The 26,092-nt window shown below is 46.8% G+C and overlaps 4 protein-coding genes across 4 annotated transcripts; 2 read left to right on the top strand and 2 right to left on the bottom strand.

Moving 5' to 3' along the window:
* Positions 1 to 10,588: 10,588 nt before the first annotated feature.
* On the top strand, positions 10,589 to 11,321 carry LOC123098934 (monothiol glutaredoxin-S9-like). The gene has a single exon (XM_044521014.1). It carries the CDS (start codon positions 10,620 to 10,622, stop codon positions 11,028 to 11,030), a length of 411 nt encoding a protein of 136 aa, XP_044376949.1. The 5' UTR covers positions 10,589 to 10,619; the 3' UTR covers positions 11,031 to 11,321.
* Positions 11,322 to 13,637: 2,316 nt separating this feature from the next.
* LOC123098927 (uncharacterized) lies at positions 13,638 to 15,444 on the bottom strand. The gene is made up of 2 exons (XM_044521003.1): positions 15,095 to 15,444; positions 13,638 to 14,994 (listed from the first exon to the last, which is right to left on the bottom strand). Exons 1-2 carry the CDS (start codon positions 15,266 to 15,268, stop codon positions 13,840 to 13,842), a joined length of 1,329 nt encoding a protein of 442 aa, XP_044376938.1. The 5' UTR covers positions 15,269 to 15,444; the 3' UTR covers positions 13,638 to 13,839.
* A 431-nt stretch (positions 15,445 to 15,875) lies between these two features.
* LOC123145904 (protein N-lysine methyltransferase METTL21A) lies at positions 15,876 to 18,807 on the bottom strand. The gene is made up of 2 exons (XM_044565422.1): positions 17,882 to 18,807; positions 15,876 to 16,205 (listed from the first exon to the last, which is right to left on the bottom strand). The coding sequence occupies exon 1, from the start codon at positions 18,600 to 18,602 to the stop codon at positions 17,928 to 17,930; it is 675 nt and encodes a 224-aa protein (XP_044421357.1). The 5' UTR covers positions 18,603 to 18,807; the 3' UTR covers positions 15,876 to 16,205; positions 17,882 to 17,927.
* On the top strand, positions 18,790 to 23,437 carry LOC123145899 (uncharacterized). The gene is made up of 4 exons (XM_044565414.1): positions 18,790 to 19,203; positions 20,059 to 20,168; positions 20,660 to 20,764; positions 22,245 to 23,437. Exons 1-4 carry the CDS (start codon positions 18,843 to 18,845, stop codon positions 23,067 to 23,069), a joined length of 1,401 nt encoding a protein of 466 aa, XP_044421349.1. The 5' UTR covers positions 18,790 to 18,842; the 3' UTR covers positions 23,070 to 23,437.
* The last annotated feature ends 2,655 nt before the right edge of the window (positions 23,438 to 26,092 follow it).

Genomic DNA, 26,092 nt, shown 5'->3' with positions numbered 1-26,092 from the left:
GTTGCCCAGTATTCAATGCCGGGCGAACCTCAGCAAAATGGAGTAGCTGAAAGGCACAACCGTACACTTATGGATATGGTGCGCAGCATGATGAGTTATTCCAACTTGCCATTGGGATTATGGATGGAGGCGCTTAAAACCGCCATTCACATTCTCAATAGAGTACCAAGCAAGTCGGTGCCCAAAACACCGTACGAGCTATGGACAGGAAGGGTGCCATCCCTACAACACTTCAGGGTGTGGGGGTGCCCTGCTGAGGCCAAAATGTTTAATCCAAACATTGGAAAGTTAGATCCCAAAACAGTGAGTTGCCACTTTATTGGCTATCCAGACAGATCAAAGGGTTTTTGTTTCTACTGCCCAGACAGATATACAAAGTTTGTAGAAACGAGACATGCAGTCTTCTTAGAGGACGAAATGATGAGGGGGAGCTTGGTAGCTCGGAAAATTGATCTTGAGGAGAAGAGGGTGCATGCACCTAATCCGATGATTCAGGAGCCATTTTTCTCACTACCAGTTGCAACTCCACCCATGACAACTATGGGGGCAGACCCAGAACCTGTCCGTCAGGAGCCGACTGAACCCGTTGTTGAGCATGAAAGGGAGGTGCAGCAGCAAATTTTAGAAGAAGTGCCAGAAGTTGAGGCACAGAATGTGCCAGAAACTGAGGCCCTTAGAAGGTCTACAAGACCAAGAAAGTCAGCTATTTCAACTGACTTTAAAGTTTATAACACAGAAATGGTTCATATGGAAAAAGATCCCACCTCATATGAAGAAGCCATGAGAAGCCCTCATTCATCGATGTGGATGAAGGCAATGGAGGACGAGATGAAATCAATGAGTTCCAAAGATGTTTGGGACTTAGAGGAAATTCCTAAAGGAGCCAAATCAGTAGGCTGCAAATGGGTCTACAAAATTAAGTATGACTCTAAAGGGAATATAGAAAAATATAAAGCACGACTCGTGGCAAAAGGATTTACACAAAGAGAAGGAATAGATTACAAAGAGACATTTTCTCCGGTCTCATGTAAGGATTCCTTCAGAATCATAATGGCATTAGTTGCTCATTTTGATTTAGAGTTACATCAAATGGATGTAAAGACGGCATTTCTAAACGGAGATTTAAAAGAAAATGTATACATGAAACAGCCCAAGGATTTTATCATGGAAGGCAAGGAAAATATGGGATGCCGCCTAAAGAAATCCATTTATGGATTAAAGCAAGCCTCTAGGCAGTGGTATTTAAAGTTTAATCAAACGATTAAAAGTTTTGGATTTAAAGAAAATATTGAGGATAACTGCATTTATGCAAAGTTTAAAAATGGGAAATATATTTTCCTAATCTTGTATGTGGATGACATTCTGCTTGCTAGCAGTGATGTTAGTCTACTACAAAAAACTAAGAAGTTCTTATCCTCGAATTTTGACATAACAGATCTTGGTGAAGCATCATATGTTTTGGGCATAGAAATTCACCGAGATAGAAACAATGGAGTCTTAGGACTATCGCAGAAAGCATATTTGGAGAAGGTTATTAAAAAGTATAATATGCATGCGAGTAAAGCCACACCTGCTCCTATAGTTAAGGGCGACAATTTTGGGAAATTTCAATGTCCCAAGAATCAGTATGAGATCGATCAAATGAAAGGAGTACCATATGCTTCGGCAGTTGGCAGCTTACAGTATGCACAAGTGTGCACTCGCCCTGACTTAGCCTTTATCACCGGGGTACTCGGTAGATATTAAGAGAATCCAGGCATAGAGCACTGGAAGATGGTAAAGAAAGCATTGTGTTATGCGCAAGGCACGAAGGACTACATGCTAACATACAAGAGATCTGATTCCCTACAGATAAAAGGGTATTCAGACGCAGATTTTGCGGGGGACAAAGATGATAGAAAATCCACGTCAGGATACGTATTCACCCTCGCTGGGGGAGCTATTTCGTGGAAAAGCTCCAAACAGTCGACAGTTGCATCATCCACGATGTATGCAGAATTCATAGCATGCTTCGAAGCCACGGGACAGGCGATATGGCTAAAGAAATTTGTACCCGACTTGAAAGTGGTAGATTGTATTCACAAACCACTAAAGATGTATTGCGACAATCAGCCCGCGGTATTTTACGCTCACAACAACAAGTCGAGTAATGCTGCCAAAACAATAGAGATAAAGTACTATGTTGTGAAAGATAAAATCCAGGATCAAACTATAAGTCTCGAGCATATAAAGACAAAAGATATGCTTGCGGATCCGCTAACGAAAGGCTTACCACCCAATGTGTTCAAGGAACACTTAGCCGGCATGGGTTTAAGGGAAAGCCTTATGATTCCTGGATAGGCCCAAAAGGAACAGAATTTGTTTCTGAACATAACGTATGTTGTAGCTGTATGATTCTATCGGCAATTGAGCTATGACGATGAAACATGCTCTATGTACCAATATGTGATGAAACAAATAAACTAGAAAGTATAAGGTTAAAAGTAAAGTTGAGATCAAGGGGGAGAATGTTAGGTTGATCTCTATCCCGTTCGAACCCAACGGGTCGAACGGGCCCCTGACTCGCGCCTTGATCGGGGGCGCCCAACCAAACAATGGTTGGTGGGCCCCTGTTGCCAGCGCAATATAAAGAGGTGGGGTGCCGTGGCACGGATTACAAGGTTGACCGTGCACCACAACACCACCGAAACACCAATCCGATCTAGGGTTTTGCGCTAGGCCGACGGGAAGCTCCGCCGCCACCACCTCGCCCACACTCCGCCATCACCATGGCCGGTGCTGGATCGAGTTCATCCGCACCAGGAGAAGGTAGGTTCACCGGATCTCCTAGCCCACTCCGATCTAAGGTCCTATCAACTTTGAGTCTGTTTGATTAAGTCTAGTAGTATATAGATGGATCTGAAGTTTGGCATGCATGTACTATGTGTCTGAGACCCTGTTCCGTCAGTTACTTGTTAATTAATGATGAAAGGAGAAGTGGCCGTTAATCTCTGTGTAACTACGTTCATCCGTTCATGCATCTCTCTTGTTTTTCGTGGTACGAGTTAATTTGTTGCCAGTGGTGTGGTGTCTGCGGAAGACCTGCTGTTGCTCTGTCTCCGGGAGAAATCCCATTCGCTAGCTCCTTGCTAGACGCAGCAACGGTGACGCCTTCGGTGCCGCTTCCCCAATGGAGGCGCTGCTGTGGAGCCCCATCGAGCAGTGGGTTCGAGCGAAAGCCCTACGACGATGGCGCCCATGGATGTCATTCAACTTTTCTGAAGGCGTCGCAAGAATCCATGCGTCAATCCACCCATCTCCGTCCCGTCCATCCCGTACCACCGTGGACTTTGCCTCTTCGTCAAGCCCTTCGCCGTCATCCACCCCTCGCCGCCCAATGTCTGGTGGGTTGTCAATGTTGTTATGCTTGCTCAAGTCCCTCCCATGACTGTTGTTGTGGTGCGGCGAGCTTCATGCTCTTGGTGTTGTCTCGATTCTTCTTTGCTCAATGATGATGCAAGCCACCTCCCCAACTTAATCGTTCTGAATTCTTGTGGCGGAGCTCGCAGTCAAGGTTCGTGTTCATTTAGCACACATTAATCGTAGATGCTCATGTGTTGTGCCGTGGAGTTTAGTACGCAGGCCGGTGCGGTGCCTTAGGTTGCTTGCAAAGTCTTGATATTGTGATCCTTTGACGGTATCCTACATCTACTTGTGCCTCTCGTGGTGATGATCCTTCAGTCTGCTAGCTAGATATGGCCGTGTTCTAGGCGTCCATTTTTTTCATCTTCACTTGTACGGTTTTTGATCCGGTTTCCCTTATACACGGGTCGACTTGCTAAGATTTTCTCTCTGATTTTTCTTATAAACTGGATCATTTTTTTACCGAATGATTTTCGGTCTAATTTTCTTATAAAGCCGGTTTCCCTTATGAACGACCTGGTGAATGTTCCAAAAAAAAGTTTTGTTGCGCACCCAACTTTACCGTGCGATGGACAACGACCATGGACAGCGTTGTTGTCATGTCCAGTTTTACTGGAGCTGCGCGCCGTCGTTCGCATGCATGCCACTGGACAGCCGTCATTTTGCCCGGCTGGCCGGTAAACACATCAACACGAGGGCACATTCAAGAATATCCGCATCAGGGAATGACAGTCAAAGGTAAATTAGTTACCAAACATGACGAATTTTGATATAAACACGGCAGATTTTATTGAAAGTAGGATAATTTGTACATAAAACCAGACGATGTTTCGTCCGGTGAACTAAAACCCTATACTATCCTATACTTTAGGGTGAACTCATAGGCCATGCTGGGCTGGCCGGTGGCTCCTCCTCCGTCATCGTTGCCTGACTTGCCGTCGGAGTCGGAGTCGTCGGGCTTGGGGCGGCGGAAGGTGGTGGTGTCGCGGCAGGGCTTCCCGTCGGCCGCCTGATGCTTGGGGATGATCCTCTCCGCCTCCTCCTGCACCGTGCGCAGTGCGGCCGGGGACACCGAGGACATGAGCTGGGGGAGAGGGTGGCGGTCGTAGGAGGCGTCGTCGTTGGCGGCGGCGGCGATCTCAGCGAGGGATCATTCCTCGCCATACCTGGCCATCTCCCCATCGAGGCGGCGGAGACAACGCTTGGCCGTGTCCGACGCCGTGACGGAGCGATCCAGGGAGATCGCCCTGTTTGATGTTTCGATACTGGCGATTGAGCATCATGTAGCGGGCCGCCCTGTTGGCAAGGAAATAGTCCTAGATCGGTGTCCTGAGATCATAAGTGGTGGTGGCCCCGTTCACGTGATCGATAACCTGATCAGCAAGGGTGACATACATGGCAAGAGCGACATGGGCGTCGAGCTCGAGGTACTGGCTGTCAGTGTTGGGGAGAGGTGGATGCTCAATAAGATATGTGATGCCATAGTGAACCAGGACCATGAGGAAGAAGGATTTCCACTTGTGATAATTATGCTCAGCGGGGTTTAATAGAAACTTGATGTGGCTAGAGATGTCGGCATTGAAGATGGGATGGCGGGCAGGTGGTGGCGGCGGCACAATGCAGGAGAAGAGAGGGACAAATTGGGAGGTGGGGGTAGTGCGGTGGCACTGAGATTGAGGGTGAGGTACCGAAGATAAAGGGGGAAGAGGTGGCTGCGTCGGCAGTGGCCGGGGAGAGAGCCGTCGAGGATAGGGAGGCTGGCGATATGGCGGAGAGGGTCGCCGCGAAGGAGGAGGATGAGCCCTGCTCCAACATGGCGATGGCCTGGAAGCTGATACCAAGTTGGAGAGTAAAACTAAGCTCTCTTGATTCATGCACAGTTACAACAACGTACATAAACTGGAGAGTTGGCACTCAGGCCTTGGTTAGTTGTGATCCTACAATCTAGGAGACTAACGTGCCATCGTGTGCACGGTTACATACACCATACAAAATACATGTTAACGCTCCGGTGTTGTTACCTTCCTGAAGGCGCCGTTTTAGAGTCGACGGTCGTTGGACGCAGCTCCATATGTAGCTGTTCTTGACACCATTGTATCTTGCCTTGGATGTGTGTGTGATGGTGTGGCGTTCAGTTGTATCCTTCGAATTGTATGGTCATTGCTTTTTATATAAAACGGGGTGTGAGCCTTTTTCATCATTCATGTCCTGATACATTTCTGCATGAGAATGGCACATGGTATTAGAACATACTACAAGCTTAAAGTGTACATATTGCCCCCTTTCAAGATCAAGGGTGGTTCAAGGCGCAAACATGTACTCCATACCCTGTTCCATATCCCTAGCAAACAAGCTATGCGCTTCCTTCGAATCACTGCCACCACCTTGACCCCCGCGCGCTAGTGGTACCTCCTCAGCGCCTCCAGTCTCTCCGTGACCTCCTTCATGGTCGGCCGCTCTTCCCTGCTCAGGCTCACGCATTGCACCACCATGTGGGTGACCTCTTCCAGTGCCTCGGACCCCATTTCCTTCATCGCCTAGCTGCCCAGGAGCTCGTTGTGCATGCCGACCTTCGTGGCCGCGATGAAGCGCGAGACGAGGCTCCTGTCCTCGGTCCCATTGAAGTAGATTGCCTTCTTTTGTGGTGAGAACCTCCAGTAGCACGACGCTGAAACCATACACGTCACTCTTGTCTGTCAGCTGACATGTCATGAGGTACTCCGGGTCTAGTTTGGCTATTTTGACATCATCACTTGGTGCCACCTTCGATGCTCCAAAGTCAAGGAGGATGTTTGGCCGTCTTGGCATCTCCGCGAAGGATCGGCAGCGAGGCTGATGTGTCCCTAGTCACTGCAATTTGAGAGGGATGACGGTGCAACCAGAGTGCAATGGGAAAATTGATTCGATGTCAGTTAGAGTGGAAAGAAGTAAAAGACGAATTGAAGTCTGTCCGAGTGTAAAGAGAAAAACCAATGAGGTTGTTGTCGGCTGCCCTGGATCAAATCAAAGAAAGGGTGTGTTGTGATATTCACGTGAGCCACTGCGCATGATCGTGCATGGTGCGTGTATGATTAGTGCACGATTATAAACGAGGGCGTCAGAAAAGGAAAATAATTTTTGTCTTAAGGAAGGATAAGAATATTGATGTTAGCTACTCGCTCCGTCCCAAAATGTAAGTCTTTTTTTGACACAATATGTTTTTTGAGCACGGGGACGGATGTAAGGGAAGCAAGAAAAGAAAAGAATACATTGCTTCGTATTTTTGACCTCAGGATGTTGTACCATCGTCAAATTCGCAATGGAGAAAACAAGGTAGCAAAAACATATTTAAAATGCTCGTCCATACCTCTTGCAAAAGGGAGAGAAAAGAGGACGTGATAACATACCCTATTTTTTCAAAATTAAAATCGCATGAAGAAGAATAAACAAAAATTGCATTGCATCAAAAGTCAAAAAGACCGACCGTATAATACGTCTATACGGAGGCGGCTAGACTCGGCTCGCATTTACGCTGCGTGTATGCCTCAACGTCTAAACGGCGCTCGTATAGACTCGGCTCGCATTTGCGATGCGTGTATGCCTCAACGTCTATACGTCGGTCTTTTGCCTCGGCAAACCCGATTAGCCAGCGCTAACTGGCCCGTGACTGCTTCCTCGGCTCTACGTAGCCTAACAGCAGCCTAATTAAGCCGCACAACTAGTTTACACGCTAGCCGTGTGGTACTATTAGAGACAGCGAACCGCGCGCACGCAGCCTAATTAAAATGGAAATTATATTCCTCATTTGCACTTGAAATGAAAATTCCGAGCTATGATGTGGACATGTGGTAGCTAGCTCGGTAGGATCAATCGTGCAATTTTGAGATGGTCTGGCAAGTCCCTGCATGCGCTTCCGTGTCACGGTGTCAGCCTTCCTTCCTACATGAATAAGTTGCACACCTTGTGTTGGTATTACTTGCAAAAATGGAAATGGGCCTAGATTTCTTGTAGGTTGTATTGCAATCCTGACCAGGGGCTAGCTGAAATTTTTATGTAGTTTTTAGAAAAGAGAATAGTGTCATGCTTCAAATTAATGAAGCCCTTACAACCAATGGTACAACTCAACAAAACAAAAGAAAAACTCAAGCAAGATACAGCGGTGCACATGACCAGTTCCAAAGCTATAAAAAGACAAGAGATTGCAGCCCTCGAACATGATCGGAGGACCAATGCTGCGAAGGAAGCCAACCGAGAAGGAGACCAGCCGGCGGAGGAGGCTATGCTATTGCCATCGCTGCGACGTCTGGTAGAACAGCGTAATCTTGTTTCACCACCGTCAATAGGAGCTCCAAGCTCCTCGTCCTAGCTCGAAGGGCGCCACACCATTCGAGCGAGGGAGTGCTCACCACCCTAGAGCACAAATGGAAGCTAGCACCAATACAACAGAGGGAGGCCTTCGAGCATAGCCACCTCGCCGAATCTAGCTCCCGAAGAGTGCACCGCCGTTGAAGCATGGACCGACACACGACGAGAACAAGCTTCCATCTATAGAACACACTTCAACGGCCGGCAAGATGGGACCTTGCTCACGAGACGAAGTCTCCCAGGAGGAAAGGCCGCCACCGCCCAGTCTAGAACATGCCATACCAAGTGTTTTCAACTAAAGGCCATGGTGGATGGAGTTCACCCACGATGACACCTCCAAGGAGGTAACGACACACAAGAGTATCGCTATCACCGGCCCCGACTTCGCTGGGCAGAGCTTTCGCTCGGGACACGACCCCTACCAACCAGGTCCCTCAGTCACGGCCGACCAAGGTAAGATGCAGACAACGCCCAGACCAGGCAGGGTGGCAGTGAAGAATACACCCGCATGACGAATGCCCCCCGAGTAATCCACCTCGTCGCCCAAGTGGCCGAGGCGACACACGAGCACCTGCGCAGAGACAGCCGCCGAAAAGGTCTCACCATGCCCACCGCCCGGAGCCACCGATCCGGCAACCAAGGGGATTCACCCTCGCCCACCACCCACATGGAGATGAGTCACAAGCATGCAGCCGGCCGCCCCTGCTACCGCATTGGCACAAATCCATCACCCACTACACCCCAAAGCTTGCACTTTGCACCCACACGGAGACGAACCATATATCTGGGTTACCGGGCACCCAGAAGAAGCAACCCCAAGGCCACCGACAAGGGGCGGGCCATGCCCAAGGATGCCACCAAATCGGGTCAGGAGTTCGCTGGATCTGTTATATCAAGACTCCAGCGGTGGCCGGGTACTCCCTCCATGGCCGCCAGCCACCCAAGGCAGTTGCGCCACCAAGACCCGAAGGAAGCAGGCCACCTCACCCATACGCCCGCCGAGGGACGCGGCACCACCAAGCAGGCCATGGCCAGCTAAGACGGGGGTAATCCGCATGGGTCATATTCAGTCCTCGACGCCATGGGAAAGAGAGGAAGCACTCCCGGGAGCCGGGAAGCAGGGGAAGAGAAGGAGGCAGAACAATTGTTATTTAGGGCATGAAGACCAGACGAACCCAAGAATAAGTATAGAAATACTAGACAAGTATAGTATGAAAAACCCATTGGTGACACATAGGTTCATGGAACACTTCATTTCTAAGCTGGAAACTATCAACGCGTTGTCCAGTGCATCATTGAACATGTCATCTGTAGGCTTGGCTGCTCAATCGAGCTCAGCCTGGAAGCCACCCCCGCTTGGGCAGATGAAAATCAACATAGATGTTGGGCTGTCCAATACTGGAGTAGGAGCATCGACAGCAGTATGCAGAACCATGTTGGCTTGTACTTGGGCTCTTTGACATTAGTTATTCCTAGAGTTACCGATCCGGTAGTCTTGCAGGTCATAGCCTTCCGTGAGTCACCCGCACTTACAGAGGACCTTTCTCTTCAGAACTTCGTGGTGGCGTGTGATTGCAAACCAGTGATAGATGACATAGATGATGGAAAAGGGGAGCTTATTTCGCAGTAATTAGAGAAATTTCACTTCGCATATCCAATTTAATAGTTCTAGTTTTAGTTTTAAAAATAAAGCATCGAATGTTGATGCACACAATCTTGCCAAACACTCCCTTTTGCTTGACAGGTCGTCACTTGTGGCTGATTAACCCGCATGACCCAGCTTGTATCCCTCTCATTGTCCAAATAGATCAATAAAGTGTTGGCACCCCTTGCAAAAAATGAAGAGAAAAATATGTTTTTGATCCCTTAAGTTTTGAAAAGTATAGACTTGGTCCCTCAAGTTTTTTTATATATTTGGTCCTTCAAGTCCGAAAACCGGATAAGTTTCGGCCAAATTCAGATTTTGAGCACGTTGACCGGGGTTTGATCACGTTGACCAGTTTTGACTGATGAATAGTAAATATAAAAAATAGCAAACAAATTTAAAAAAAATATAAATTTTGTGACAACCAACATGCTTTGGTGCGCTTGGTGCATGTAAAATTTTGTGGTCAAATAATATCCGAGAGTTGTAGTAAAAAATGCTTTTTTAGCCAAAATTAGTTACTTTTTGCCACGAGATCCTCGGATGTCGAAACACACAAATTTTCAGGCACCAAAGCATCTAGGTTGCCACAAAATTTTAGAGTTTTTTGTTTTGCTTTTTTTTTGAATTTACTGTTCACCAGTCAAATCCCTGGTCAAATGTGGTCAAACCCGGTCAGCGTGCTTAAAATCTGGTTTTGTACCAAACTTATCCAGTTCTGAAACTTAAAGGACCAAGTGTGTATACCAAAAGATTTTGAGGGACCAAGCCTATACATTTTAGGAATTGAAGGGACAAAAACATAGTTTTTTCTGGAAAACTGAAGCAACCTGATCCTAAATTTTCGACCACGTCCTCGTGCGCCAGCCGCCTCCGGGCGGGCCCACCAGGCAGCAAGAGAGAGCCAGCCACCCCGGCAATCGTGTCCTGCCACGTAGCCTCGCGTCACGAGCCGGGCCCATCAAACCGCCCAGCAACCGCGGCTGATCCGCCGCCACGTCACGGCGCGTTGCATGCACACAATCACACGGAGGGCGAAAAGCCGCGGTCGCCGTCGTCCTCATCGCGTGTACACACCTGGCCGGCGCTCCTGATGGTCGTCGGGTGACGCCACCCCTCTCCTCCGATGAGCTCACCTCCCTCCCTTTTATATGTCCAGCCTCGCTCCCGTTGCCCGTCACACTCACACCACGGCACAACGCGCCGATTGATCAGCGTCGAGGTCGAGATGTACCAGGCGATCCCGTACAGCGCCGGCCGGCTGCCGGCGTGGCCGCGGCAGTTCGAGCCTGCCGAGGTCGACGGCGCGGCCGGTCTGGAGAGCAGGCGGGCAGGCGACGGCGGGGAGGCGGTGAGGAGGGCGGTGGCGGAGAGCCCGGTGCTGGTGATGGGGAGGCGCGGGTGCTGCCTCAGCCACGTGGTGACGCGGCTGCTGCAGGGGCTCGGGGTGAACCCCGCAGTGCACGAGGTCGCCGACGAGGCAGAGCTCGCCGGGGCTGCCGGCGGCGAGGCCGTCGTCGCGCTGCCAGCGGTGTTCGTGGGCGGGAGGCTCCTCGGCGGGCTCGATCGGCTCATGGCCGTGCACATCTCCGGCGAGCTCGTGCCCATACTCAAGGACGCCGGCGCGCTCTGGCTCTGAGACATATGTATACGTAGACGTAGTACGTACAACCGTTTGATTAGGAGTTAGTACAACCAGTAATCTCTTCTCCTTCTTTTCATTTCTCCTTTTAACTCGTGAGGTCATGTGAATTACTACTGCTCGACCTTCCTCTCTTGCTTGGGATCAATCAGTAATAGTGATGCTATTAGGGTTTAAATTCTTTTAAGTCAATTCAGTTTCGACCACACGCCTGTAAATAGACCGATGAGTGAAGGTAGATGTACTGTACTGGAGTATTTAGCACTGTATGTGAATGATGTTCGTTCCCTTCTGTACGTACTGCAGCTAGCTTTGCATGGTTCTCTGGATGACAATCAATCTGTTCTGTTTTTGCCATGTTTTCATGAAACGGCACTGTGTCGGATATTCTGATCGTGTAGAGAAGAGAAACCTCCTCCCAAAAATTAGCTGAACAATTTCTCTTCTGTTTAATTAATCGACGAGACAAATCTCTTTCCTTTGTTTTGAAAACACAAAAACCAAGTTCATCATGAAAAGTTGAGCCCAGGCAAAGTAAACGTTTAACAAGGAGATCTCCCAGCATCACCACTGTCTGTTTTTCCGAGGTACTAAACTGGTTGCTGCGAGACGCCGACCTATAGCCTATCACGCGCTCTTGAGGGCACTGCGTGGCACTAGTACAAATATGAAAGAGCGTTGACTATCTCCATACGTACGTTGAATAACTACCCATTGCTGATGCATGCTCAAATGCCATTCAGCTAGAAAAATATTACTGCAGTTAGAACGTCAAGCTCAGCACAGCTTGCACGGATTCAGATGAGCTCAGCAGGGTGCCGAGTCTTGTCTTAAACATAGGTACTCATGACAAATGGAAGTCTGTTCAAAGCATAGATCGATGCGTCAAATGAAAGAAACTTTGACTAATTGTGCATTGCTGACGCTGCATGCTTCGCGTTCCGATAATGAATGGGAATTCCACCTTTTCTTCTACCGGGGAAACGACGTGAGATAATGCTGTCGAGAGTCGAGGGAATGCCCTCGAGGTAAAAAAGAGAGAGTATGCTACTGCATGAGCAGGAGAAGTTGACACGTCGCGCTCACAGACAATTCTCGCAGATTCAGATGAGCTCAGAGCGACTTGAGAAGCACGAGGGCGGGTGAATTGGAAGAAGAATGGGACGGTGAAAAATATCAAACTGAAAAGGTCAAGAATTTCCAGAAGGTAGAGATGGGTGAATTATGCGAGAGAGTCTTATGACCAGTGAAACGTGCGAGGGGAACCAGTTTGATGACGCTGAAGAGCTGGAAAAAAATGCACGCATGGCTTCAACATTCAGCCCGTTGATTCTGATTGTTAAGTAGATCTTTTTTTCTTCTTCTTAATTCCCGTCGTACTTGAATCAAAATATTTCTTCTGAAATTCCTGTAATATTCTTGTTGATTTCCTGACCGCCAAGTTATTTCACCGCCTGAATTCCACCTGGAGACGTGGTAATCTTGATGAAGAGATGACATGACGCCTCCCAGAATTCAGGTGCACAATCAACCAGGAGACGATCATCATCACAAATTAAAAATGTGTAGAAGTAATCAGGTGATGACGACTCCGACAGCGCCTTGTGCCGCCTGCCTACGTGGGGCGACCAAGGCCACGGTACGATGATCGATCTGAGAGTGGGATGAACATCTGGAAGATCAGATCACTTCCTGACATCAACAATGTTTGAACAAGTAGGCAGCTTAGTGGTTGGATGACATAAGTGTACATACTTATGCTGCAGGCAATGGCTTGCCGAGACAGACTCCTGGATAGTCCATGTCACACCTTTGTGCATGTGCTGCTGAAAATACGTCATGGATCACTGCCAACGGCCTCCAGCCCACCCTAGGGGAAGGAAGATTTTGGCTAATTAGGACTTGGTCTTTGCTAAGTTTCATACTCCAAAAAACACAGTTGCCACATTTGTATTGTAAGTTTCATACAAAATTTTGGCTAGTAGAGTGCGTCCATCGCAGAGACATACTCCAAGGGGCTAGAGGTCATAAGCCACAACCAGCTGTTGCCACTTTCCAAGACCGCAATTGACATTACAAGCCCAACGCTCCCTCGAAGCTGTTTGGAAACGTAAAATACGCTACCCTAGTTTACAAAGCAATAATCCAACTTAGAAATTGTGTCCATAAGCTTGAGCCAGATTACAGTGTGCTAATAATAACTACACTTGTTGTACAATTTTCATTCTAGCATAACTTATTGCCTGAAAACATCATATGCATTTTTCAAAAGGAAGAAGTACGGGGTATGGCCAGCTCTCATCTAGATGTGAATTAACTAAATCTCATCTAAGTGACATTAGAATGGAAAAAGGAAAAATATGCACTAATCTTCATGTAGAATCAAATAACATAGGGGTTAGATGAGAATTTGTTAATTCTCATCAAGATGTGAATTAGCAAATCTGAAGAAGAAAAACACAAAAAAAGTGGAATAACCTCAAGTGTTATCGATAATTGGTGGACAGCAAGTTGCATACTATATTATCTAACCCCATATTATGAACTCAAAGAGTGAAATCAATAATTATTACAGGAAATGAAATAGAACAATGGCTAGCTTTATTCATGCAGTTAAACTTTCTCATCATAGGGCTAGTGATATATTCTTCATGGCTAACTAGCATTGTTCAAAGCAAAAGAAGGGCATGCACCCGGACACAATATGAAAAGATAAACTCAAGTGCATTTATACAACAGAACAAACAAACCCACAGCTTCAAAACTACAAGATTTGGAATATACCCAACGACTCAAGACAAGCATCTCATGTCCATTCCTCAAAACAGGGAGTGTAAGGTAGACCTTCCGGGAAATCTCCAGAAGCGCAGATAGCATGCACTTTTTTGTTATTCATATCGTATGACAATGTCTTCTCCTTTCTGTCAATAAGGAAAATCATATCACATTCTGGATGAATTGCAAACATCCGGTAGAACTCATTTTCTTTGCGACAATCCCTTCCGAACAGTTCCAAACAGTCGACAGTACACCTTAGGGTCCACTGTCCACCATCATAGTTCTCAAGAGCCCAAACAGAGAGCTGGCAATCGTCCATCCGCCAAGCATACAGGCATCCTTGGGACTGCCCAAAGGAAGGACCAACATATATGTTTGTCATGGCAGGTGGCAATTTCATTTCCCGCCACACATTTCCCTCCGTGTTCACCGTGACTATTGAAAGAGAGTTACAGAAATAAAGGATAGTGCCATTCAAAAAGAAGCACCGTGGGTTGTTAACATAATCATCCAACTGGCACCGGATGGAAGTCCATCCTCTGGTTTCTGACGAGTAGATCCATGTCATCGGCAGGCCAATGCCAAATACGGGCACAAACACCACAAAGCGTGAAGGAACGGCTGGATCAAAACCCAAAAGGTAATGGCCTGCGATGGCACGGAAAAGGTCACCATCTGCCTGATTGTGCAATTCTATAGGAGGAACAGGAGGCAGCAAAGCCCACTGCCGAGTAGCAGGATTGCAGACGACATAATCGAACTGATCAGCCTCGGGCCCCCATCTGAAGCGCTCAACAGCCCTGCCTTCCGGAAACGAATTCCAACCGAGTAGCTTAGGATGGGGCGCTTTCCAGCATCTGCAGAGGAGAAGGCTGGTGCTGCATTGCAGGACCTCAAAGTGTCCGAAGGTGCCGCGCAAGAAACGGAGGCCGGGGTCGACCATGGGAGGGCCTTTCTCCCGAGACAAGTAATTGTGGAAGCGCCAGCCGCGGTTGAAATGGAAGAAGCCGGAGAGCGTCTGCGGCGACCTCTTGCGGACGCCGTGGTCCGAGCAGAGGGCGAGCCATGGTCCGGACACGCACTTGAAGCGGCATAGCGACCTGTAGGGCACCCGCGACAGGATCTCCATGAGGACGCCCTCCGGGATGAACACCTGGGCCTGCTCGTGCCTCCTCTTCTTATTCTAAAAAAAATGCAGAGACGATATATATCTTCCTTTTTTGTAGGAAAGAGTTAATAGTACATCTACCAGATCGATCAAGGGAAAGATGACGAGCGCGAACCTCAGACTCTACGGGGACGACGGCGAGGCCCGGCAACGACGACGGCGGCGACAGAGAAGATTCAGATGGGTCCTCCTCGTCGCGGCCTCCGTTTCCGTGGGTGGACGCCGGTTCCTTGTGTCCGTGGTCTCCTCCGTCTCCGCCTTCTCCTCCTCCTCCTCCTGGCGGCGGCATTGCCTCCGCCGGGTCAGCGCCCTCGTCTCGAACGTCGTCGTCGCGTCGCCTAGGGTCGGGAGGGGGAGCGGATCGTTAGCGTCTTGTTGCCTGGTGCCGTCGTCACAAAGCGCGGTCATGGGCGCTGGCCCAGTTCTGCATCTCCCCGTTGCCAAAGGCCTAACGCTTAACGAATTTTTGTTCTTATGGTTTTTTCGGTTTTTGTTTTAAAAAAGAAAAGTGTGTTGATATTTTGAAATAAGTGAACGTTTACAAAATGCGAAATCATTTTTAAAATTAGGAACAATTTCAAATTTCAGGAATGTTTTCTAAAATTGGTGAATATTTTTCATGATTGGTCTCATCAACCAAAGAAGCCAGCATATTCATTAATATTTTGTAATATTCATGATTTTTTGTGAGTTCGTTAACGATTGAAGAAAAGGGCTTAGAAGCCCTTGGCGGCAGCGAGGGCGGGGCGGGGCGCGCCGACCGTGGGTTGCGGCAGCAAGCGGTTCAACTGGTGCTAGATCGGGTAGATGGAAGGGGAGGCCTGAGGAAGAAGAAAGCATAAGGGAACGTCCAACAAAAATCCAACGGTTCAGCTACGTCGACCGACTCCCAATCGTCTTTTAAGCCAACTTCAATATAGTCGGCCTTTTTGTTTGGTTATTACTGCTAGTATATACATATACATATACATATACATTGGTAAATGAACAGAGGAGATTTGAAGTGTAAAATAAAGTTGTTGATTAACCGTTTTTAAAAAAACTGTTTGTCGATTTTCGAATATCCCTTTTACACAAATCATCCGCTTCTCACCCAAATTGAGCTGCTTCCTCTTCCACTTAACCTGCACGAGAACCTTGGATTCGCTCCGGTCATCATCATCAGACAAGACCACCTTGGCCTTGATCCTTCTTTCCTCGACGCTTTTGTCCGACAGTACACTCCACTGAAACATCATAAAGAAAAAACAGTTATAGTACTACATTTGTGTTCTAAGCTTCATTCAGAAATTCGGCTAGTAAAGTGCGCCGCAGAGACATTTGTAATATCATAAGCCATAAGCTTGTGCCGGATTACAATGCAATCCGACATAGAAATAGAATGCATAAGCTGGAGCTAAATTACAATGCAATACGACAGAAATAGTATCCATAAGCTTGTGCCAGATTACAGCAAGCATGAGCGACATATAAAGCTGCTGTAATAGCTGCTGCACTTGTCGTGCAATTTTCATTCCAGCATAACTTATTGCCTTAAAACATCATATGCATCATACCTGTATATGAACGATATATACAGCTTCTATAATAACTTGCACCTTCAAAGAATCCAAATCCCCGGAGGTACCGGATGAAATAAGGCCAATGGTGCCCGGACAAAGAATAGCATGTTACTTACGCGAGACATGATATGCGAAGTAATTTGAAATGGAGAGGGTATATCTTGTACTGCATCTACAAGACTTTCTATCAGATCAATATAACATTTCACAAGTTTCAGCCTTTTGGACCGTGTTTTAGGTGGAGAACTGGAGCCCTAGCTACTACAGCCCATCACTTTCAGGGAGGGCCAGTCCATGCTCAGGTCTAACTCCCTACAAAATGCAACAAATATGAGCAGAGCATAAACTGCTTGATCATCTGATGCCTCTTCATGGTACAGCCCCCCGAGGCATAACCCAAGCAAGAGACACACTTCAGGATGGACACAAGCCCATGCGCAAATCACTCGGAATCGCAAGCTTCAACAGCCCATCCATGACCCACAATTCACCCCCTTGGATCCAGTCATGGCTTCAACTTCAACACCAAAAGGTAAAAATGGGAAATGGAACTGGATTCGCCTCATCAAGGGCGCAATGGGCATACAGCACAGTTTCAATGTGCCATAGACAGAAACAGAATCATTGTATTTTTAAGTTCAAGCCGTATAAGCACCACGCTTCCCAAAAGGCCAAAACTAGTGGCTCTTTCACAAATCCTATCAGGTTTTCACCACCATTTCATAAAACCACAGCAGCAACATACTTACTTGCTTTAAACAACAGAAGACATGACAGAATCCTCTCAGTGTACTCAGCTAGATTTTGCATACCAGGGGAGTCACATTCAATTATCTCCTGCCCAAGTTGGGAGGAGGGACATTTCCAGTTCTCCATCAGTTAATCAAAACAGAGTGTCACTCACAAAGAAGATTTGATTTCGACCCAGAAGTTGAGTCAATTATCTCTTAATTTGAAGTCACATTCAGTTAATCCCTTACCCTAGTTGGAAAGAGGGGCATTTCATCAGTCCAGCAAGACAGAGCGTCACTCACAAGAAGATTTGATTTTGACACAGAAGTTTTGATTTTGACATAGAAGTTGAGTGTTAGGATGCTTACAACTCCATTAAGTCTACACATTGAATTTCTTTTGTCGATCACCCAATGCAATGGACAAATACGATCGTGAACATGAAATACCTGACATGTTTACACCGCAAAACATCGGCGAAACTTGACATGTTACTTAAACATTAACCCATTGAAGCCAAACATTCAGCACTGTATATCAGAGGCCTTCACCAGCCATCACAACTAAGTACTCAAACTTTTGAACTGGAATAAGCAATTCTTGCAAACCTGCTATGCAAATGACGAGCAAATGCCTGGCAACAAGAACGAAATCTCACTGCCGCGGCCTCCTGCGGAGCACAAACACATCGGATTCTTCGAAGGCGTACTCCGGGTCGAGGTGCTCCCGCGGCACCTTCTCGATCACCGGGAAGGCGGCGGGCACGGCGTCCCAGAAGGCCTGGTGCGCCTCGGGGGACCGGATCTGGTACCCGAGGAGCACGACGCCGCGGTCGGCGTCGGCGAGCGCGTCCATGGCGGCGACGAGGTGGGGCACGGACTCCTGCACGTAGACGACGTCGGCGGCGACGACGAGGTCGTAGCGGCGCGGGGCGGCGAGCTGGGCGAGGTGCGCGGGGCAGTTCCAGTGGAGCTGGGCGAGGCGGGGCGCGCGCGGGAGGTGGCGGCGGTTGCGGCGGAGGTTCCGGCGGAGGGCCGGGAGGACGGCGGCGGTGTCGGTGAGCACGAGGTCGGCGAGGCCGAGGCGGGAGAGCCCCATGCCGGCGGGCCCGCAGCCGGCGCCGAGCTCGATGGCGCGGGCGCCCGCGAAGCGGAGCGCGTCGGCGAAGGGCAGCGCCTCGTCGCCGAGGCAGCGCTCGGCAAACTTGACGAGGACGAGGGAGGAGTTCCAGACCGAGGTGCCCACCTCGAAGGAGTCGTTGTCCTGCTCGAAGCTCAGCACCGCGCCGCCCACCGGCAGCTCCACCACCGGAGACGCCGTGAACCGCATCGCCGCCGCCGCCGCCGCCGCCCGTCAAGCCAGCCACGGAAGGGTTTTGCCTGGGCTCTCTGCTCTGCGGAACTGTCCTGAGGCCGTAGAAGCTTAAGGCCCTCGTGAAAGCGTATAATCATAAAATGGCCCTGCGAATTTACATAGAAACCCTCGGCGAGCGCACATTTGTTCTGATGAAGAGTGTCAGGGGTTGAACTGCAAATATCGATCCCTCCCCTCTGCTCCGCTGCTCCCCCGATGGATCCCAAGGCGGCGGCGAGGTCGAAGCGCTCGCACACGGTGCACGGCCGCCGGACCCACCAGACCCCCGCGGCGGCCGCGGCGCACAAGCAGAAGCGCGCCGCCGCCGCCGGCGGCGGCGGCGGCGGCGGCGGCGGCTCCTCCTCCGCCGCCCCTCGCAGCCGCAACCTCCCCTCCAACTGGGACCGCTACGAGGACGAACCCGAGGCCGACGACGCCGCGGAATGGGCCGGCGAGGTGGCGCCGCGGAGCAAGGGCGCCGACTTCGCCTTCCTGCTCGAGCAGGCCCGGGCCCAGCCCCTCGAGGAGCGGGGCCTCGGCGCGGCCGGCCGCCTCGCCTCCCAGGACTCGGCATTTGGTGAGCTCTCGTTGCCAGCTTCGGCTGCCGCTTCTATTCTCAGCATGTTTCACCACTCTCTGTTCATTTTGCAAGCTTATTCAGTTCGTCGCTTCAACCACTTAGGTCATCATTGCGATCCTTAATCTAAATATCACTAGATTTGTACTGTGAATACTTGATAAAGTAACGAATGCTTTGTTGACTCGTTCCTAATCATGTTAACGGCAGCGCCGATTTACAATCGAGTATACCAGACATCATAAGATATCTTTCGCATTTCAGTAGTAATTACTGTGCTCTTATTAGGACTGGAATTGAACAGATAACCTGTAGATTGATTAGGTACAGTGTTGAAAATTCCAACAATAACGAGTTATTAGAGCATACCAATTACTCACACACTGTTTCATATTTTTTCTGCAAATTGAGTGTGGATTATGTTATTTGCCACCCTCTGTTCATTGAGCAAGCTTATTCAGCCTATCGCTTCAACCATGCTTAGGTTAGTTATAGGTGATCCTTGCTTCGAATATGACTAAATTCGTTCTGTGAACGCTCATGTAAGATGTTTTCTTCCTAAAAGACTTAGAATCGAGTGTATCAAACATCATAAGGCCTCCTTTGCATTTCATCATTAGTTACTGTGTTCTTATTAGGACTGGAATTGAGCATATATCCCTTGATTGACTTGGAGAGATATTAAAAATTCCACACCACAATGAGTTAGCAAATAATTTTGGCAAAATTGATATGTGGATTCTGTTTTTCTGTGCTGAACATAGCACCACGTGCTGATTAGGATGTGGCCCATTGTTTATGTGACTGCTTTGATTCTAGTGGTGCTAAGATTTTAATTTATGTTTCCTTCTCTAGATTTTATGCAGGCTTCTACATCTATGCTTGAGGCTAAAGGGGAAGGAATCATGTCCTGGTTTGATGACGATAATTTCATATTAGAGGATGATTTAGCACCAGATTTTGAGGTACAAATCTGCTACTGTGCTATATCATGTTTGTGAAATGTATTATTTTACGCAATCTACAGCCTGGTTTGATGCTTGTTTGGATAGGTGATGTTTAGGTCCAATCCCTGCCTTTCTACACAAGCGTTGGGTCTGATATTGTCTTAAAAGTTGGTATAGATAATTTTCTGGGAGCAAAAATTTTGTTAAAAAATGCATGGGATTCTGGCAGGAGTTGCCCTTGGTCCCTTCCTTGTCTGAGCGTCCCGTCGAAGTTTATGGAAGGAAAATTTGTTTGGATCAAATAGACAATATTAGTGTATTAGATTATTGAACAGAAAAGGATATGAAGTAACATAGAGGTTTATTTGGATTGGTGGACCCTTGTGGTTTCTTACTTACGATCTATATAAACTATTGCTCCTTTTTGCTCAGAATTTGGTGGCTTCTTCACTCCAGGGTCATCATTTTTTCACATATTCATACGGGAGTATATTTTCTTCTAATTTCAGGTGCCTTTTCTCTCCATGGATCTCCATGCATTGGCCACCAAGCTCTCAAAGATTAAGTTGTCCCAGAGACTTTTTATGGAAGAAGATCTACTACCCGAGGATCTGGTACTACATTATGTTTTATTGCTACCGTGTTCATCTTCGCAGATGTTGTAAATATTGAATGTATTGAATCATGGAAGAATACTAAGATTGCCTTCTTTTAGTAAAAACAGTACTGCAATTTCTGTTCCAGTTGGTAACTTTGTTTCATGTTGGTAATTTCCTTTCAGTTGTTAGTTTCCAGTTTTGTAATAAGCATTGTTTCCTCTGAAGTTAATTTTGACAAATGGCAATGAAGTAAATTAATTGTGCTAGATTTGGCATTAGGTGCAGTAAGTTTGCATGATACAGTAGTTTATGAGGACATGTAATATTATGAGGTGTAAACGAATTGATGATCTGTTGGATTTTGGAGAGGCCCATCTAATATTAAATGAAAATGGACAATAAAGTCTAATCCAATCTGTAATACAAAAAAACCTTCAATCTGAATTCATATTTCCTGACGAACACTACCATAAACATATGGGTTTGGTATGCAAACCTTGTCAATTGCTGCAATCTAAATATTTACGTGCACTTTCGCAAATCATGACTAGCAGTTGCCACCTCCTAGCTTAGCCCGTCTGCCTTGTTATGCTACCATTATCTCTGCTAATCTCCCAATTTTCTGCAACAAGGATGGGTGCTTCAGCATCTGACCTTTTGGCTATTCTGGCCACTGCTTGCTGCTGCATTCACCATCACAGCAATTTCCTGCACTACATACTCTGTCGTTAATTGTAGCAATAAAATTTATATAAGCTTCCGTATTATTCTGATGATATTATTTTCATTGGAGGAATACGTTTGTTCCCTTCATTGGAGCAGTCCACATCCATAACGATTATATAGGGTAATGAGTTTGAGTAGACATTTTATCCCTATTTCACTGTTTGACCGATTACACTTGGATGATTAAACCCTCCGCCTTAATTTGTCTTCTGCATGGTTCATACCATATTAAGATAGATAATAAGATAAAGGGGTTGTTTGGTTCTAGGCCTAGCAATGCCACACTTTGCCATACAATGTTGCCAAATTTGCCTAAGGTTCTTCAAAATGAGAGCCACAAGTTGGCAAGCCTAAGGGAATCTTGCCACACTTTTTAAGTGTATGTGATGTGGGACCCTAGTGTGGCTTGAGCCAAACACCCACCTAAGTTGGTCAAACTTGCCTAACCTTAGGTGTGGCAACCTTAGACAAACTTAGTCTCAAACCAAACAGCCCCAAAGCTGCTGTTGACCTGTTGGTGTTGGTGTTCATCTGAGCCATCAATATTGATGCATGTGTCTATAACTCTATAAGGTCCTAATTCCAGGAGACAGGAGCCCAGGAGTTGTATGCATGTGCCTATTTTATAAATATATTGAGTTGGTGACATTAAGATCTTTTATGCTAAACATGCATGTATGCTTAAGCCTCTTTCAATTCCGTTCAGCTTGACTTGACATCCCTCTCTCATCTGACTTCTCCTAGACTGATTCATCTTGTTATTCCCTAGGCTGTTGCTTCTGAAGACGAAGATGACGAAATACTGATTCAATTGGGCACAACATTGGAGTCTGATGCTAAAGGCAGTTTGGTTCAACATAACTTCAGGGACATAAACCCTGGGAAAGATGCTGTTAGTCCTGACCATGCCAGCAACATTCATTCTGATGGCCCATTGAAAACACATCATCAGTCAGAATGCTTTGCAGAAGAAGCAACTACAACATCATTCAAAGCTATTCCTCGACCTATGCATTCAGACGCTGAAGCCTACACAGGAATCACAGGTACTGTTCCAAATGCAGGGCATAGAGAACAGTCGAAGCTTGGGATGGTTGCTCCAGAGGAAGGGCTCGATATGCTTCTTAATTCACTCGATGGAACTCACCTTTCCAGCTCCAACTTAGACGAGTCGTTTGGAAGTAGTTCTACTTTGGTAGGTATGAAGATCAACGAGTCAAATGAGAAAGTCATGTCTAGCAGCACCACGTCCAAATTGCCGGCACTTTCTCCTGTTGATGATGATCTAGATGCCTTGCTTTCAGAGACATCCTTATCTGTCCAGAATGATGGTTCTGCTGCATCAAGTTTATCTTCTCGCCCAACTTTTGACTCCAAAAGCAACGTTGACTTCAGATATGCCAAGCAGATTGATGTAACATCTATCGATGATTCAGTCGATGATTTGCTTGCCGACACTCCTTTCTGCCTGAGTGATCAGAAAGAAACAACACCTGTGCAGGAGCAACAGCACATCTCCAATGCCAACGCGCCTCCACCTTCTGGTTCCTCAAATGTATCAGCTGACTTTGATTCGTGGTTTGACTCACTATAGAAGTAGAAGAAACACTTTCGATCGTGAAGAGGTGCCAGTTGGCTTCAGGCCTATTGTGCTTTTGTTCAGCTCATGAGACTAATTAGCAAACCTTTTTAGAAAGCTGTCTTCTGAAGCTCCCGTAGACCCGTCGGTGTGGAGGTCCATGGAAATGCGGAAATGGATATCCATGCGCTTCACTCGCCGGCTTGTGTCGGTTCGGTGCTAGGCCTGTGTTATGTTGCACTATTGTCATACTGACCAGGGGTCCAGAAGGCTGGCTGCTGTTAAACCTATAGCTGTCGATCTGCACCTTGGTGAACTGTACTTGGTCACGTCTTTGTAGTACGTTGCACCCTTAATTTGTTGATTTAACAGTCTTTCTGTTTTGTTCCCTGTATGTACTTTTCTGTTGCATGCCACTCTCCCCCTAATTACATTTGTTCTGGGGAAATAGCAGTAGTTGCAGGTTTGATTGGTTTGATCACTGATTTGTTTGTACCTTTCATTCTTTTGGGCTCGAAGGCTCAAATTGATTCAAATAACTTGAATGCAAAGCCTGTAACAGTTGCCGCTTCTTGATATCACTGTCTGGTTCAGCTGTTTCCCCCCATATGATCTACAATCTGCCCAATGATCTGGTATGGATCAAACATATTCACCACCTCAAGGACCAAGAACACTGCAATTCAGCCTATTTCAGCCTATTCATAGACTGCAAAGTGCCAGATCTTCGCGGCAAAGGTTCGGCATGTGAACCCCCTCGCCATGGAGAAACCGCTGTGGTCCAAACGAAGCCTTTTCTTCTTCATGTATCTTCTGCTTGATCAGGATACAGGTGCGCTCATCTGTACAAAGGTTTCATTGTTTGGGGCGTGTTTGGTTACCTACATCGTTTTTTGCCCTTTTCCATACTTGTCTCAGTTGGGCCTGACTGAGCAAATGCATGTCAAAACCCAACATCTGCACTTTATGCACCGTATTTGGTTGCTCGCATTGTATGTGCTCACACAGATGCACGTTGTTTGGTTACATACGAGCATAGAGTTGTGCTCACCTTGTACCCTACTTGGTGAGCTTACCAATACTACTAACACCTTACGCACGATCACATTGAGCACACCAACGCCACAACACTGCTATGATGATGAATTGGATGAAGATGATGAAGTTCTTCCGCCCTAACGGTCGATCCACCTTGCCAACCTCAACCTTGTTGCATGAATGCTCTTGCACATACCTGGAGTAAGCATCTTCTGCCGCTGGCCTAGTCTTAAACCCTCCTCTATGGTTGCTGTCGTTATACCCTGAAATGTGTTTGTTGCAAGCTTCCCATGAACTGTAAACTCCTGGAACCCTACCTTCGAGCACCACATACCACTTGCATTGGCAGCGCAAACGAGCAATAAGTTCAAGCAACAAGCATTGGAACACACAAACAACAAGGAATGAAGAACTTTAGGAGCAAGCAATGGAGCAGAAGAGCATTAGTAAGCATGCATGATCATAGCAAGTTCAACCTACCACTATTTTGGTGTCATCCTACCACCACATCTAAAAGAGGGTGTCATCCTACCAACGCAAGTTCATGATCACCGCAAGGATCACTGTGAGGGGTTAGTATATACCACCTCACACTACTAGGGAAAAGCCTAGTAGTAGCGCGTGTTTTTGGCCTATTAGTAGCGCGGGCAACCGCGCTACTGATACGATGCTACAGCTAAAGATTATCAGTAGCGTGTGTCCACCCACGCTACTGCTATATCCACTTAGTAGTAGTGCTTCCTGGGAAGAGCGCTACTGGTAATTACTAGTAGCGCTTCTGGCAGCCCGCGCTACTACTATTATTCCGTATTCTATTTCTTTTTTATTTCATGTTGTATTCATACACCTTTATACATTCATAGAGTAGCAATTTAGAGATTTTTTTTACATCATAATGAGTTATTACATCACTACGTGAAAGAACCGTGGACTAGTTTCAAATAGATGGACATCCACTTGAAACTAATATGCGGTTCTTTCACCCAATGATATAATAAATATCATCATCATCATGTTATTAACAAACTTATCATCATAATACACCATTGTCATATAACACCTCCTCATGATCATCATTTTTATCAATGAGACATCATATAACAAGTTGGTCACTAGTCATAATCATAACTCCTCATCATCATCAACTCTAACACATTATACCACATAATAACACATTGTACCTAGGACCTACTTCTCTCTCATAGGACCTACTACCTTCTCTTAGGTAAAATTAGCATAAAACAAGATAGGCCCTGACTCTCCAATATGAAGAATGGAGATTATCTTGTCTCCAATTCTTGCCCTTCGCACAATGTTGCTTCCAAGTAGCTCCCTATGAGTGTCCGTACATTTTTTCCAATCTTTGATTGTCATGTCTTCATTGGTTTTAGAAATCCGATATGAACATGAGTGATTTGTAGGATGACCTGGCCGTATATTCAAAACATCAAGGCGGCCTTTCTGAAACATCAGATGAGGCACACACTCCTACGGGATTATCAGTTGAAAAATATAGTAATACCTTCGTAGTTAGCAATGTAGTTACATTTTAGAAGAATTTATGCAAAAGATGCACAAATGTCGTAGTACTAAAAAAAATATCTTACCATGACATCTCCATGGATGTTAGCATAGTTCAACACGTGCACTAGTGGCACGTATTGATCATAATGTGGAGGAGTTTGATAATACATATTATAATTCTCAAGATCAGTAATAAATGCGATCAGATGATTTTTCTCCTAATAGGATAATTCTGAGACATCGGTGTAGTAGGTTCTGTCTACCATCTTCCGCACATTTTTTGAAAAATAAAAAATAAGCTATCAATGGAAATAAGCTGTCAACTATTTTGAAATAAACAATATAAATTACTTAATAACTATGTTTGAGAAACTCACATAGTGGTAGAATTGGAAGCGTATCAACAAGGACCCAAATGTCCAAATTGTCTCCGGCGATGTCAGGATCACCAAGATCCATGGTGACAAGCATACTGA

Source organism: Triticum aestivum, chromosome 1B (assembly GCF_018294505.1).
Source record: "Triticum aestivum cultivar Chinese Spring chromosome 1B, IWGSC CS RefSeq v2.1, whole genome shotgun sequence".
NCBI lineage: Eukaryota > Viridiplantae > Streptophyta > Magnoliopsida > Poales > Poaceae > Triticum > Triticum aestivum.
The sequence above is the reverse complement of the archived record's forward strand: the minus strand, read 5'-3'. Positions and strand labels throughout refer to the sequence as shown.